This window comes from Mytilus californianus, unplaced genomic scaffold (assembly GCF_021869535.1).
Source record: "Mytilus californianus isolate M0D057914Y unplaced genomic scaffold, xbMytCali1.0.p SCAF_10, whole genome shotgun sequence".
NCBI lineage: Eukaryota > Metazoa > Mollusca > Bivalvia > Mytilida > Mytilidae > Mytilus > Mytilus californianus.
Genome location: NW_026262582.1, coordinates 57776770 through 57791711, shown reverse-complemented (window position 1 = coordinate 57791711; position 14942 = coordinate 57776770). Strand labels below are relative to the sequence as shown.

Genomic DNA, 14942 nt, shown 5'->3' with positions numbered 1-14942 from the left:
ACTCGGAAACATAAAATCTATAATTTATAAAAATCAAAAGGGAGCTCATGTCAATAGATATAAACAATTCACCACAATTTCTTGCAAGTTGGTGAAAGCATTCTTGACTTATTGTCCGAAAACTGGAAAATCCCCCTTTTTTTAATGAATAAAACCCCATAACTCGGAAACATAAAATCTAAATTTTATAAAAAACTAAAAAATAAAAGGGAGCTCACGTCAATAGATATAAACAATTCACCAAAGTTTTATGCAAATTGGTTAAAGCATTTTTGAGTTAATGTCCGACATGTTGACGACGGACAGACGGACAATGGTATACCATAATACGTCCCGTAAACGGCCGTATAAAAAATGATTTCAAGCACCCTCAAAATATTAAAAGTGATAAAATGATTTGTAGATCTTTATTTTTCAGCCCCATGGCTCCTGCCCCAGGGTAAACATATACTTTAACATTAATCTCAAATTCTAGGTACCAGTATATAGTGCCTGTGTATAAAGAAATACTTACTAGAGAGTGTTTTTCCCTGGAAAGACTTCCTTTTCTTGAAACAACAGTATGCCAGAACACCAACAATTCCTACTGCAATTAATACACCAATCACTACACCTGCTGTCCTACCAGCTCCTTGTGGACTACTATAAATAGACAACACAATTACAGTACGCAACTAAAAAGTTAGACAACTCAATTCAATGTACAATACAAACTGAACTTCAATCAGACAACTCAATTTCAACGTATAAAACAAACTAAAAACTTCAATCACACAACTCAATTACAATGTACAAAACACTACTTAACTTCACCCAGACAACTCAATTACATGTTTAATACACAACTAAACTTCACCCAGACAACTCAATTACATGTTTAATACACAACTAAACTTCACCCAGACAACTCAATTACATGTTTAATACATAACTAAACTTCCATCAGACAACTCAATTACATGTATAATACACAACTAAACTTCCATCAGACAACTCAATTACATGTATAATACACAACTAAACTTCCATCAGACAACTCAATTACATGTATAATACACAACTAAACTTCCATCAGACAACTCAATTACATGTATAATACACAACTAAACTTCCATCAGACAACTCAATTACATGTATAATACACAACTAAACTTCCATCAGACAACTCAATTACATGTATAATACATAACTAAACTTCCATCAGACAACTCAATTACATGTATAATACATAACTAAACTTCCATCAGACAACTCAATTACATGTATAATACACAACTAAACTTCCATCAGACAACTCAATTACCCTCGTTATATGCACCATCTGTGTACTATAGGTTCTAAGAACAAATATACAGTTATATGAAAGATATATTAGCAAATAATGACACCAACTATGAACATTCTTTTTTTTTTAAACTTTGTTCTAAATACACAAGAAGAAATGTTTAGACATTCAATGTGTTATTGACAAAGTCTACAAGTCTTAAGCTTTATCCTGCAAAAATGGTATATAGAAACATCATTCCATGTATAAACAGTTTTGTATAAAAAAACTACGGGTTATTCCCTGACTAAAAATAACCATGGAGGGAAATTCCTTTTTATTTACTTAATTGGTGAAAAAGTATCATGTTTTTTGTATTTGATTGTAAAAATTAGTTAATTAGCTTTCAATTAAAACAGGTTGAATGATTAAAATAATTTTAAAAATTAGATTAAATATACATGTTTTGAGGGGAGACAACACTGTAAACATCCTGTTTTTTTGGCAGTGAAAATTGAAAACTTATTTGCAGCCACTGTAGCTCTTTTCGAAGCAGGAAACCATACCCTGAAGCAAGATTTTTTTGAAAGGCCAGGTAAAAACCTATGAATTTCATACAGTTTTGATTATGTGAAATGTGCCTGTATCATGTCTACATGGGTATGCACATGACCTGATTTCAGGTTTTTTATGTTCAGATTAGGCAATTTTTACCCCATGCTCTCTGAAAAGAACTTTTTTATTGTATTAAAAGTACACTTTATTTTTATTTCATTATAAACTAGAGAAAATTCTGATTCCAGTGATATTTAGTTTTATACAAGTATCTTTATTAACCATTCCACCACTAAGGGTCACTTATGCATGGTCCCTTAAAATATGACGTCATAGAAAAAAACTGTTGATTGCACCCTATATACTAAGAAGTTGTACATAATGTCTGACAAAGTATACTTCAACTCTTTATAAAACATTTTTGTGCTAAACATATATGCACATGGGTCACATTCAAAAGATCACTAAATTTACATATAAATTTCTTTTAAATTGCAATGCAATTCGAAAATTTTATCAAATCATGTTCAGAGATTACATGCTATCTTTACATTTTTTCCAAACAGAAAAACTACCAAACAAGAATGCATGCAGTGTCTACCCCACTTGTAATTCAAAGTGTTGAAAAACAGGAAGTAGGTGTGTAACATATCTGAAACATGCACACACATTACAAATCATTCCTGTTGAGGTGCTAGCCAAATATGAAGTTATTCTGCTCAGTATTATTGGAAAACAAAATGTATAGGAGATATTTGTGAAGATAATTAAAAATTTTATTAAACATAAACTAGAGGCTCTAAAGAGCCTGTGTCGCTCACCTTGGTCTATGTGCATATTCAACAAAGGACACTCTCCAACATTATAGACAAGAATAGAATTCATGACAAAAATCTCTGTTTTGTTGATCTTGTATTGCTGATCATTTAGTCTGTTTAGTTTCTCTCTATCTTCATTAGTTTTTGCTCAAAATACAAAAGAGGGTAAAAAAAAATCCTCATTTAAAGGGAAACTTCGCAAAAAAATGAAAAAGTGATATTATGTTCATTATGTATAAAAAAGCACAAATTCATAAATATTAAAGTTTTATTCTGATAGATAAGAGATCACCATCTTTTTAAATTGAGAGTATCAATTCTCTATATGCGACCATTTTGTCATCTTTCCGGTTTACGAAACCACTTGATATCTATAAACCACAAAGGACCAAAACCAGCAGTAACCTAACGTAGTCGTTATTGAGTGTCCATATCTTGTCAAGCGTACGATTGTTTTATTCGACAGGGAAAGCATAAACAGTTAACCGGGTCACAAAAATGATTATAATAGACATGGTTGTGCAACCTTTCCTAACTAACTTGATACGGAAAATGTAATTATTTTTTTTAAATATCTATGGTCTGTCGTTTTTGAAACAAGAAATTTAAATGGGAATTAGTTAAATAGTCAAACTTTTAAGTTCAAATAAAAAATAAGTGTTCCATGTAAGATTGTTTTTGAAAATCTAATTTGTTCATATTTCTTTTAGTTTTATATAATAAAACTTATTTAAATAAATTCGGACTTTCCCTTATCTGATCACCAGCATGGCCAAAGGAATTAGTCCCAGGGGTATTGTGAGGTGACACGTCCAGGTATTCAAGCAATTTCCTGTCGGGCTAAAAAATTCTTATTATACAATTACATAATGCAAGTTCATGCATTGCTTCACTTCTGAGGGTATTGATCAGTGTACACGGGCGATAACTTGTAACTTTCCATTTTAAAACTATCAGGTGTAATATACATCTTTGTCTTGCGTGTCCGATAGTGATATATTATAGTCATTACTAAACTCATACTCTTGTTTACAAATAACATTTCTGGTGTAAAGAATAATATTTATGAAAATCTAAATAATTCCAAAAAAAGATTTGATAAAATAAAAATCTATTTACATATTTTTCATGGGTAAATTTGGGAAAATGTAAGTATATACTCGTTGTCAATAATTATGGACATTTTGAACATACAAATATTGATTTAACAAAAATGTACGCACTTGTCGATCATTGGTTTATACGCCTAGATAGAAAGTTACGGAACTATAGATAGCTGCAATTTAAAATATAAACATGTATATTGAATATAAGAGAGAAACATCCAGAACCAATCTGAATTAAATACAGGTCGATATCAAACTTACTTTGGTTCATCGAAGTTATGGACATAGTAAAATCACAGATTTATATTTCAATTAGATTGTTCTCGAACAGTTTAAGAAATTCGTCATCATCACAATTGTTGGGTATAATGTATAATAATGTGAACATGGTTCTATTAGTACCTTATGTCAATTTTCCTGTTCCGACATGCATGTTATATATATGCCACTGGACGTACACTAATGATCCCCAAAAAGCCTATATTTGAAGAAATAAAGAAACTTCACTTGGGATAGACTGATAGTAGTTGTATTAACGTCTGATCAGCTAGGGGGTTGATTAATTTATTTAGTTAGCTTGTGGGGGAATAAACCATTCCCAATATTGCACTTATGCATAAAAAATTAAATGAGAGTTATATAAGAGAAAATATAAATACGAAAAGTCGCATATCTGGTAGAAAAAGTCTCACCAACTATAGGATTTTAGGTACAATTGTCATTCTTAATCGAAATAACGGACAGTCATTAAAATACATGCATGTACGCTGTGATAAAAAGGGGTGCCGCAGTTGCATAGTATTCATCATCAATCTATTTCAAGTTTATATTTTCCTGTTATTTTTATAAGTTAACGCAGAGACATGTATGCATCTCTAGTTAACGACAATCAACTATATAAATATCTGAATCTGATGTGACTTACCGTTCATCTCTTTATTTTTTTTTTTTTTTTTATGTGGGCAGGAACATATACATTGTTAGATATATTGTTCTCAAGGAGGGGGTTGGAGGTCAAGTCTATTGAAAGTTACAAAATAAGAACGATGTATTTATGAATTTACAAGAATAATTCTGTTCTTGGACGTAGTTTTCTTTCTTTTTTTTTTATTTCAGTGATTTAAATTGAGAGAAAAAATCTAGTCAGAATTTAAATCGTTCTGGCAATCCCCCACCTAAGATTCCTCTAAAATCATGAATGGTCATGCTTCACAATCATCAGAATTTACTTTGCATTGGTACATTCTGTATCGGTAATGATTAAGGTATAACAGAGCTACTTTACGTATACAGGTTCACATTTATAATGGTTTCTGATATAACAAGGTTTTATTACATTCACACTTCTGCATGTTCTGTATACTAAAGTCTTATCTTATTTTCAGACCGAATGTGGATGTGAATATTTTCCAGGAAAAATATTGAGTATCAAATTAATTTCGGAATTTTTTTCTTTCTTGGTATTGAATCACAGAAATTTAAAGAATATACTGCTTGTCCACTTTAGGAGTATTCTTGTCATTTTAGACCGACATATATATGTGTATATATGTCTCTGGTTTAGAGTGGGTTTATGAATGAATGATAAGCCTTGCAAAGGTACAAGATATAAAGCACATTGAAAATTTATTCCGCCGGTCTGTCTCCATTCAAAAAAGGAAAGTTGACCTTAGATTGATTCTGTTGATTTTTTTTAAACATCATTGGTCAAATAGCTAAAGTATTTCTACATCGTGAGATTTAAAATATTTTAATAAGGGCATTCCCGATTAGGTAAATGTAAATCCCTTTGGACGGACCAAACTATATTAATATAACTGATATAATTTTCTCTGCACATTTAAATATTCAAGGTTACCGATGATAATTTAAAATATTACAGTTTTTGGTTTATACGCTCGTTTTCATGGGTGATTTTTATTTATAGAATTATTTAATTGTAAGTAATTCAGAATTTCGATGTTACAACAAAATACTAACCTATTTATTTAAAAACTGAGCTAACGCAAAATATTAAAAAAATATATAACGGCGATTCAGGTATTTTGCCACCATATTCCTCCCCAAATATATATTTTTTTTCTGTCTCAAAACTCGCACACTTCTCTTTTATCATTTTTTTTTATGTTTTTCACACCTGAAACGGTGAACCCTTGAGGCCAAACAACACTCTAGTGAAGATCAAAAGATTAAAATTACATAATGCTAATCTTTTAATTATCGTGAATTTAACCACGCCTTTACCAGGTAGTGTCAGTATAGTACACATTGTATTTACACAGTACTAGTGGGAAATGTTTGCTAGACTGAGCAAGGATTTGTATAGTAAGACAAATCCTTGACTGAAGTAAAAGGTGAGAATACAAACATGCATTTTTATTACACTATCAGTTATAAATGTTTTTTTTCATCATATCCTTCGGAAAAAAATTCATAAAAATATTCTATTGTATGATTTACTTTTATTACAATGATCATATCAGAAATCCCTAAAATATAAATCGTACATTTTGATTTAAAAAGTTGCATGGCTGATCACTTTACTCACTTAATTATTAGTTGGTTATTAGATACGCAAAATAGTCGTCGATGCGCTTTAAATCGCATTATCAGATGATTAATGAATAAGACTTAACATGAGATTAAATCCACTCCCGTCCTGCAATTAGACTTAAACTACGTCACAGAAGTCAGGAAGTTCGAATAAATAAAATTAATAATTCCTAATTTTCTTCTTTATTAGAGTTCATATCCAGATAAAACTTGGTGAATATGTTTTTTTATGGTATTATGAACATAATAAGATGATAGGTAAAAAATCGTGAATTTTCCCTTTAAGGGCAATCACTCCTATAAAGAGTGACAGTCTACTAATTATATCAGCAAAATTTGACTTGCTGATCATTTTTTGTGATTTATAGGGTCTATTTATCTATTATAATTTTTATCATATAAGGCAAAACGCAAAAAAAATGGTAAAAAAATTAAAGGGCAATAACTCCAATAATGAGTCGTCAGACGATTTCCTCCATATTGTCTTACTTGTAGATCTATTATAATTTTTTAGATATAAGGCAAAAACGCAAAACATTGGTAACAATCATCAAAGGGCATTAACTCTAATAAGGAGTCGACTGACGATTTCAACCATGAGACTTATTTGTAGAACTTGTCTTGTTGATTATTTTTGCATTTTAAAGTTTCTCTCCATCTGTTATAGTTTTCAAGATAATAGGCAAAAATGAAAAAAAATGGTAAAATTTGTCATTTAAGGGCAATAACTCCTATAAGAAGTCGTCTGACAGTTTTGACGTATATAGACAATTGGTGGGGCTCAACATTCTGAAAATTTCTGCCCCTGTCAGATTTTCTCTATTCGTAACGGTTTTCAAAATAATAGACAAAACTTGCATTTTACCCCTATGTTTAATTTTTAGCCATGTCCGCCATCTTGGTTGGCAGGCGGGGTCATTGGACATATTTTTTTAACTTAATACCTCAATGATGATTGTGGCCAAGTTTGGTTAAATTTGGCCCTGTTGTTTCAGAGGAGATTTTTGTAAAAGTTAAACGACGACAACATACGCCAAGTGATGAGAAAAGCTCACTTGGATCTTTGGACCAGGTGACCTATAAATTCAAAGAAACAGCTAAGAAGAAGTAGATTTCTGACAGATCCGAAAAGGATTCACACATAACTGATCACTTTTAAGCTGCTAGCCAAACAAAGAGTAATTCTGTTCAGTAGCACTATAAGTACCTGAGAAAAGTGTGACAAGAATATTTGTTAAACAAACAGACAGACGGAGAAGGTGAAATTTAGCCCCACTCGACTAATAGGAGTATAATTACAGTTCATGAAAGGTATAAACTAGCAAAGAAAATTGATTAAAATTACTAACCTTGTGTCAAAAAATTTACAACAGTACTGTATCCCAATATCACCACAGCAATAAGCATAGTCATCAGGATCTCCGTATCCAGGACAAACAAATCTGCCAAAGTATCTCTGGGTAGTATTACCTTCATACACATCATTGTAACAAACCTCAGGATCTAAAATAATCAATAAAGCTTGTTCTAGATAGAAGATACTGTAAATTCATTTGTGGATGGAGGAAAAATTGTATTTTCATAGATATTTGATTTCCTGCTTTTGACAAAGTTAGTCTATAGAAAATTTGTACTTCATTAAATTTTTAAATTCATGGTTCACTTATACCCTCAAAATCCACGAAAATTGGTGTCTCACATGTACAAATAATAATGAACTCACAGTACTTGAAATGATTCATGACAACACTTCAAATCAAATCAACTGTTATTCTGTGTTTTACCGTAACTGTATAAACATTCTAATGAAAATGGTCAAAATAGATAGGTTCATCAAATAAATGGCTGAAAATGTGCAATTCATTTCAGGTAGGCGGTAATGGTAGCCTTTTCCTCAATTCCTCTGCGCATATCGTAAACTTGGATATATATGATGGCTCTTTTCAAAGCTGAGACATTTTCACAGATGTGGTTTAATTTTTGGGGTACGAAGTGAAATTAGATTTCACAAACTGGGCAACCCCCCAAAAGGCCCATCTTGATGTGCTTCAGCGAGTGAAAAGTCCCTATTTTCACACAGTTAAATTCTCTGGAAATTCAGTTCTTTACAAACATTTAAGAACTCCAAAGTTTTTACATCTTTATTATACAGTCTTCTGCTCTTCAAAAAAACACAAATGCTTAAGCTCAGTCAATTACTAAAAATAGCATCATGTCCAATTGCTTGCATACAGGTTTTTTTATTTCTATTTATAGTTGAGTCTATCAGGGATATTGACCTAAATAGTTCACAGCATTAGTGAAAGTTACAAGGAAATCCACCAAAGGTGTTCTCGAGTTGTAAAACATAACATACTTTAAATGGTTGAACAGAAAGACAGCAGTAGTTATCAGGTTTGGCATCAACTGAAGTTTTTATGAATATTGCCCAGCTGAGTGGGAAATACTGGGAAAACAGTTTTTACAGGATTTTACCATGTTTTACTTGGCAAAACTCTAAATTCAGAAGTTATTGCATGCATTTATTATTGTGATTGTTAAACAATTGACACAAATGGGTGTTCAATCATTGTGATTGTTAAACAATTGACACAAATGGGTGTTCAATCATTGTGATTGTTAAACAATTAACACAAATGGGTGTTCAATCATTGTGATTGTTACACAATTGACACAAATGGGTGTTCAATCATTGTGATTGTTAAACAATTGACACAAATGGGTGTTCAATCATTGTGATTGTTAAACAATTGACACAAATGGGTGTTCAATCATTGTGATTGTTAAACAATTGACACAAATGGGTGTTCAATCATTGTGATTGTTAAACAATTGACACAAATGGGTGTTCAATCATTGCGATTAAAGGAAATGATTCATACAGATAATGCTATATAAATTTAAAATCAGCCGTTTTATTTTTGCATCACCTACCTCGTTGCATTTTTTGCAATAATAAAATTTAAAAAACATCACAAAAATTTCTGAATTTATAGTATATGAACTTTAAAGGGATACAATGAATGGATGATCAATAAAAAATGCAATACATATATGTAATTAGATATTTAAGAAGACTAATATCTTAATTTATAAGTTCACTTATTTGAGACTCTTTTTAAATAGTGTATTTAATTTGAAAAAGCATTGAATTGTAAATTCTAAGACAAACATGAACATACATGGAATAAAATGCTTCGCTGGGCGCAGCTTGATACGACCGCAGAGGTCGAAACCCTGAACAGTTGGGGCAAGTATGGACACAACATTCAAGCTTGATACAGCTCTGAATTTGGATTGTGATTAAATATTTGACACAGCATAGGTTTCTGACACAGAAAAAATGTGGTCTAAGAACTTCAATTTTTTTAATTTACCTATTATGGTCCAATGTCCAAAATCAAAATACATGGCTAGATTCAGCATATCAAAGAACCCCATATATTCAATTTTTGTTGAAATCAAACAAAGTTTAATTTTGGACCCCAACTTGGACAAACTTGAAAACTGGTCCCATAATCAAAAATCTAAACACATGTTTAGATTCAGCATATCAAAGTACCCCAAGAATTCAATTTTTGCTAAAATCAAACTAAGTTTAATTTTGGACCCTTTGGACCTTAATGTAGACCAATTTATAAAACGGGACCCAAAATTAAAAATCTAAAAACACGCTTAGATTTGGCATATCAAAGAACCCCAATAATTCAATTTTTGATGAAATCAAACAAAGTTTAATTTTGGACCCTTTTGACCTCAATATGAACCAATTTGATAGCAGACCCACAAAATAAAAAATCTAAATACATGGTAAGATTCAGCATATCAAAGAACCCCATATATTCAATTTTTGTTGAAATCAAACAAAGTTTAATTTTGGACCCCAATTTGGACCAACTTGAAAACTGGTCCCATAATCAAAAATCTAAACACATGTTTAGATTCAGCATATCAAAGAACCCCAAAAATTCAATTTTTGTTAAAATCAAACTAAGTTTAATTTTGGACCTTTTGGACCTTAATGTAGACCAATTTAAAAAACGGGACCCAAAATAAAAAATCTAAATACACGGTTAGATTTGGCATATCAAAGAACCCCAATAATTAAATTTTTTATGAAATCAAACAAAGTTTAATTTTGGACCCTTTTGACCTCAATATGAACCAATTTGATAGCGGGCCCACAAATAAAAAATCTAAATACATGGTAAGATTCAGCATATCAAAGAACCCCATATATTCAATTTTTGTTGAAATCAAACAAAGTTTAATTTTGGACCCCAATTTGGACCAACTTGAAAACTGGGCCAAAAATCTAAAATCTAAATACATGTTTAGATTCAGCATATCAAAGAACCCCATATATTCAATTTTTGTTGAAATCAAACAAAGTTTAATTTTGGACCCCAACTTGGACCAACTTGAAAACTGGGCCCATAATCAAAAATTTAAACACATGTTTAGATTCAGCATATCAAAGAACCCCAAGAATTCAATTTTTGTTAAAATCAAACTAAGTTTAATTTTGGACCCTTTGGACCTTAATGTAGACCAATTTAAAAACGGGACCCAAAATTAAAAATCTAAATACACGGTTAGATTTGGCATATCAAAGAACCCCAATAATTCAATTTTTGATGAAATCAAACAAAGTTTAATTTTGGACCCTTTTGACCTCAATATGAACCTATTTGATAGCGGGTCCACAAATTAAAAATCTAAATACATGGTTAGATTCAGCATATCAAAGAACCCCAAGAATTCAATTTTTGATGAAATCAAACAAAGTTTAATTTTGGACCCCGATTTGGACCAACTTTGAAAACTGGGCCCATAATCAAAAATCTAAATACATGTTTAGATTCAGCATATCAAAGAACCCTAAAAATTCAATTTTTGTTAAAATCAAACTAAGTTTAATTTTGGACCCTTTTGACCTTAATGTAGACCAATTTGAAAACGGAACCAAAAATTAAGAATCTAAATACACGGTTAGATTCAGCATATCAAAGAACCCCAATAATTCAATTTTTGATGAAATCAAACAAAGTTAAATTTTGGACCCTTTGGACCTCAATGTGGACCAATTTAAAAACGGGGCCCAAAATCCAAAAACTTAATACACGGTTAGATTCAGCATATTAAAGAACCCCAAGAATTCAAGAATAAAACCCCATTGAAATTGATCAAGAAATAAGCAATTTATACGAAGTATCTTCTTTTGCACAATACTGTGCAATTGAATATTTCTTGCTATTGTGCAATACTGTACAATTGACAATTTCTTGCTATTGCGCAATATTGTGCTATTGGATATTTCTTGCTATTGCGCAATACTGTGCAATTGAAGATTTCTTGCTATTGCGCAATACTGTGCAATTGAAGATTTCTTGCAATTGTGCAATACTGTGCAATTGAAAATTTCTTGCTATTGCACAATACTTATTATATAATAATTTACACATCCTGTTTGGTGTGTATCTCCTACCATATCATTATTATTTGCTTTTAAATATTAATCAGAAATAACAAACTTAAAATGGAAAATTTTAAAAGAAAAAAAAAAGGAAAAAAAGAAAAAAAAAGAAAAAAAAAAATTCCCCCCCCAAATTTTTTGAACCCCCTTATGATTCATCACCCCCAAACTCAATCCCAGCCTTCCCTTTGTGGTATGGTACCTTGCAGTACAATTTCAGAGAGATCCATACACTTGAACACAAGTTATTGTCTGGAAACTAGAAAAATGCTTATTTTTGGCCCCTTTTTGGCCCCCAATTCCTAAACGTTTAGGGCAATTACCCCCAAACTCAATTCCAGCTTTCCCTTTGTGATATGGAACCTTGTAGTACAATTTCAGAAATATCCAAACACTTACACACAAGTTATTGTCATGAAACTAGAAAAATGCTTGTTTTTTGCCCCTTTTTTGGCCCCTAATTCCTAAAATTTTGAGGCAATTACCCCCAAAATCAATTACAGCCTTCCCTTTGTGATATGGAACCTTGTGGTATAATGTCAGAGAGATCCATACACTTACACACAAGTTATTGTCTGGAAGTTACAAAAATGCTTATTTTTGGCCCCTTTTTGGCCCCTAATTCCTTAACTGTTGGTACCATAACCCCCAAAATCAATCCCAACCTTCCTTTCGTGGTATTGAACCTTATGGTAAAATTTCATGGAGATCCATTCACTTAAACTAAAGTTAGAGTGCGAAAACCAATGTGTCTTCGGACGACGCCGGACGACGCCAGACGACGACGACGACGACGACAACGACGACGACGACGACGACGCCAACGTCATACCAATATACGACCAAAAAATTTTCAATTTTTGCGGTCGTATAAAAATATGATCAGTTTTTAAAGTAAGATTTAGAGATAATATAATCCTCCTATAATTCATTAAAATTGCCCTTCTGTCTTAATAGGTTGAACTGTTAACATGCAGCAAAAATTTAATTTGGAAATTTGTTATATTCAAATGTATAATCAATATTTAGAGGAAATAATTATTCTTAAGTAATGAAAAGTATGACCTTTCAACAATTCATTGCTTATGGGAAGTTAACATAAATTGTTTACACAATTTTAATATACTAATATATACATCACTAATTCATAAGTTATAATTCAGGTTATAACACAGATTTGTTTATATTATAATAATTAGCCTTTATCTCTACAAACATAGGTGACATGTCCCCTTACAGTGTTTATTTAAGCAATACATGTAGATTGAATAGGATTTAAATTTTTAAATTCACTAATACACTTCACTAAAATGCATTTTTTGAACTTTGTTCAGACATAAGCTGAGAAATTGACAAGGTATCCAAAAATGTGCAAACCAAGTGTATTCTACCAATATTGAATTATTAAAGAAAAGGAAGAAATTGAACGTTTATCCTCTAAAATGACTCTGAATTATTTATATGTATGAATTGTATATATCACTCAGTAATACTTTGAGCTTACAATATGTCTTAATATAACTTTTCTCAATTTCTGTGCAAGAATAAGCTTAATAAATTGTTGACACAGAGATATGTCTTGCCTGTATGTAGTCTTCATATTGAAATGGCAATATTTTACAAACTATGCAAAACATCTTCAATTCAAATATTTTATTGTTTAAATGGATTATAGCGATTGGATTTTGGCTCAGCCTATATACAGTCAAGGGTGTAACTTGAATAAGTTATTAGATAAAAATAACATACATGTGTTATTACGGATACTTTCTCTTAATCTGTAGTAACATATGTTTGTTATCAGTTAAATGTACCATAAATTTTTTTATTTTCAGTGGGCACTTGGGAATTCTTGAAACTTGCACAGTACCTTAATACATAACCTTGAAAACTAATTTTCCAATTCAATTAATACATTTTTGATCAACCATGGTAAATCAATGAGACAAGGCTTTTAAGTGATAACTTAGCTGTAATAACAAGGCTTAGTTATTACAGGCATTAAACTTATTACATAAGACCCTTGGGAATGACTAGGAAGCTTGTGCAGAACCTCATTACATGCTCTTATCATTATTTATTACAATAAATTAAAATACATTGTGATATATGTAGGAGAAAAGGCTTTGAAGAGATGTAGAGAAGCTGTAATAACACCCTTTAGTTATTACAGGCATATTTTTTTCTGTGATAACATGGGTGTGTTATGCATGATTGGCAAACTATGGGCTGTTATATCTTTCTAAAGTTTAATATACATAAAAACAATTATAATATCAATAGAACTAGTACACAATTTAACAAAATTAAGGATGTATAATGCCCCTTTGAAACATGTAACATACATATGTTATTACAGATTTTTGATTTTTTAGCCCTCAATAACAAATGTATGTATTTTTCTCTAATAACTTATTTAAGTTAGACCCTTGACTGATATAAATCCTTTCCCATACAAGATGGATAGAATAATAACTGGTTTTTACATATAACATTAATTCATACATCACCTGTCTCACAGTGAGTTGGTGGAGACAACCATCCCTCATCCAATAATTGATTAGATTATACTTCAAGAACAGTTATAGTTTTAGTGGACCCTCAGCTGTTACACTAGTCACTAGTAGTAGTGAATACAATGCTCTCAGAAAGATCATACGCAAGACATCTTTAAAAGTCAATGAACTTTAATAAGTTCATTAGAGTTGATGATTGAAGGTTTAAGGCTAAATAATCTCTGTGGAAATGAGATATGACAATGGTAATACAACTGCATACCAAATATCATTGACTTATTATAAGGGTAAAACTGACCTAATCACAAACTTTAACATGTAAACTATGCTTAACATCCAAAGTAATGAACCATGACAGAAGCTTTAGAGCAAAATAATCTCCATGGAATTGAGATATGCCAATGCTAATATAAATGCATGCAACATATCATTGACTTATAATAAGTGGTTCCCCTTAAATGGACCTAATCATAAACTTTAACATGAATCAAACTATGCAAAAATTCAGTCAATGAATCATGACTGAGGTGGAAGGGCCAAATAATCATCACGAAAATGAGATGTGCTAATACTTATACAACTACATACCAAATGAAATATCATTGGCTTAACATTACTGGTTTCACTTAAACTGACCTAATAACAAACTTAATA

The 14942-nt window shown here is 31.2% G+C and overlaps 1 protein-coding gene across 2 annotated transcripts in view; it reads right to left on the bottom strand.

The window, feature by feature from the left end:
• Window positions 1–14942, bottom strand: part of LOC127718901 (uncharacterized) — a 44456-nt gene that overhangs the window by 22819 nt on the left and 6695 nt on the right. For both annotated transcript variants that reach the window (XM_052224988.1, XM_052224989.1), the window contains exons 3-4: window positions 7646–7799; window positions 515–642 (exon numbers count right to left, since the gene is read on the bottom strand). In XM_052224988.1, coding sequence (XP_052080948.1) covers window positions 515–642; window positions 7646–7799 — 282 coding nt within the window. The remainder of the gene's footprint in view (window positions 1–514; window positions 643–7645; window positions 7800–14942) is intronic.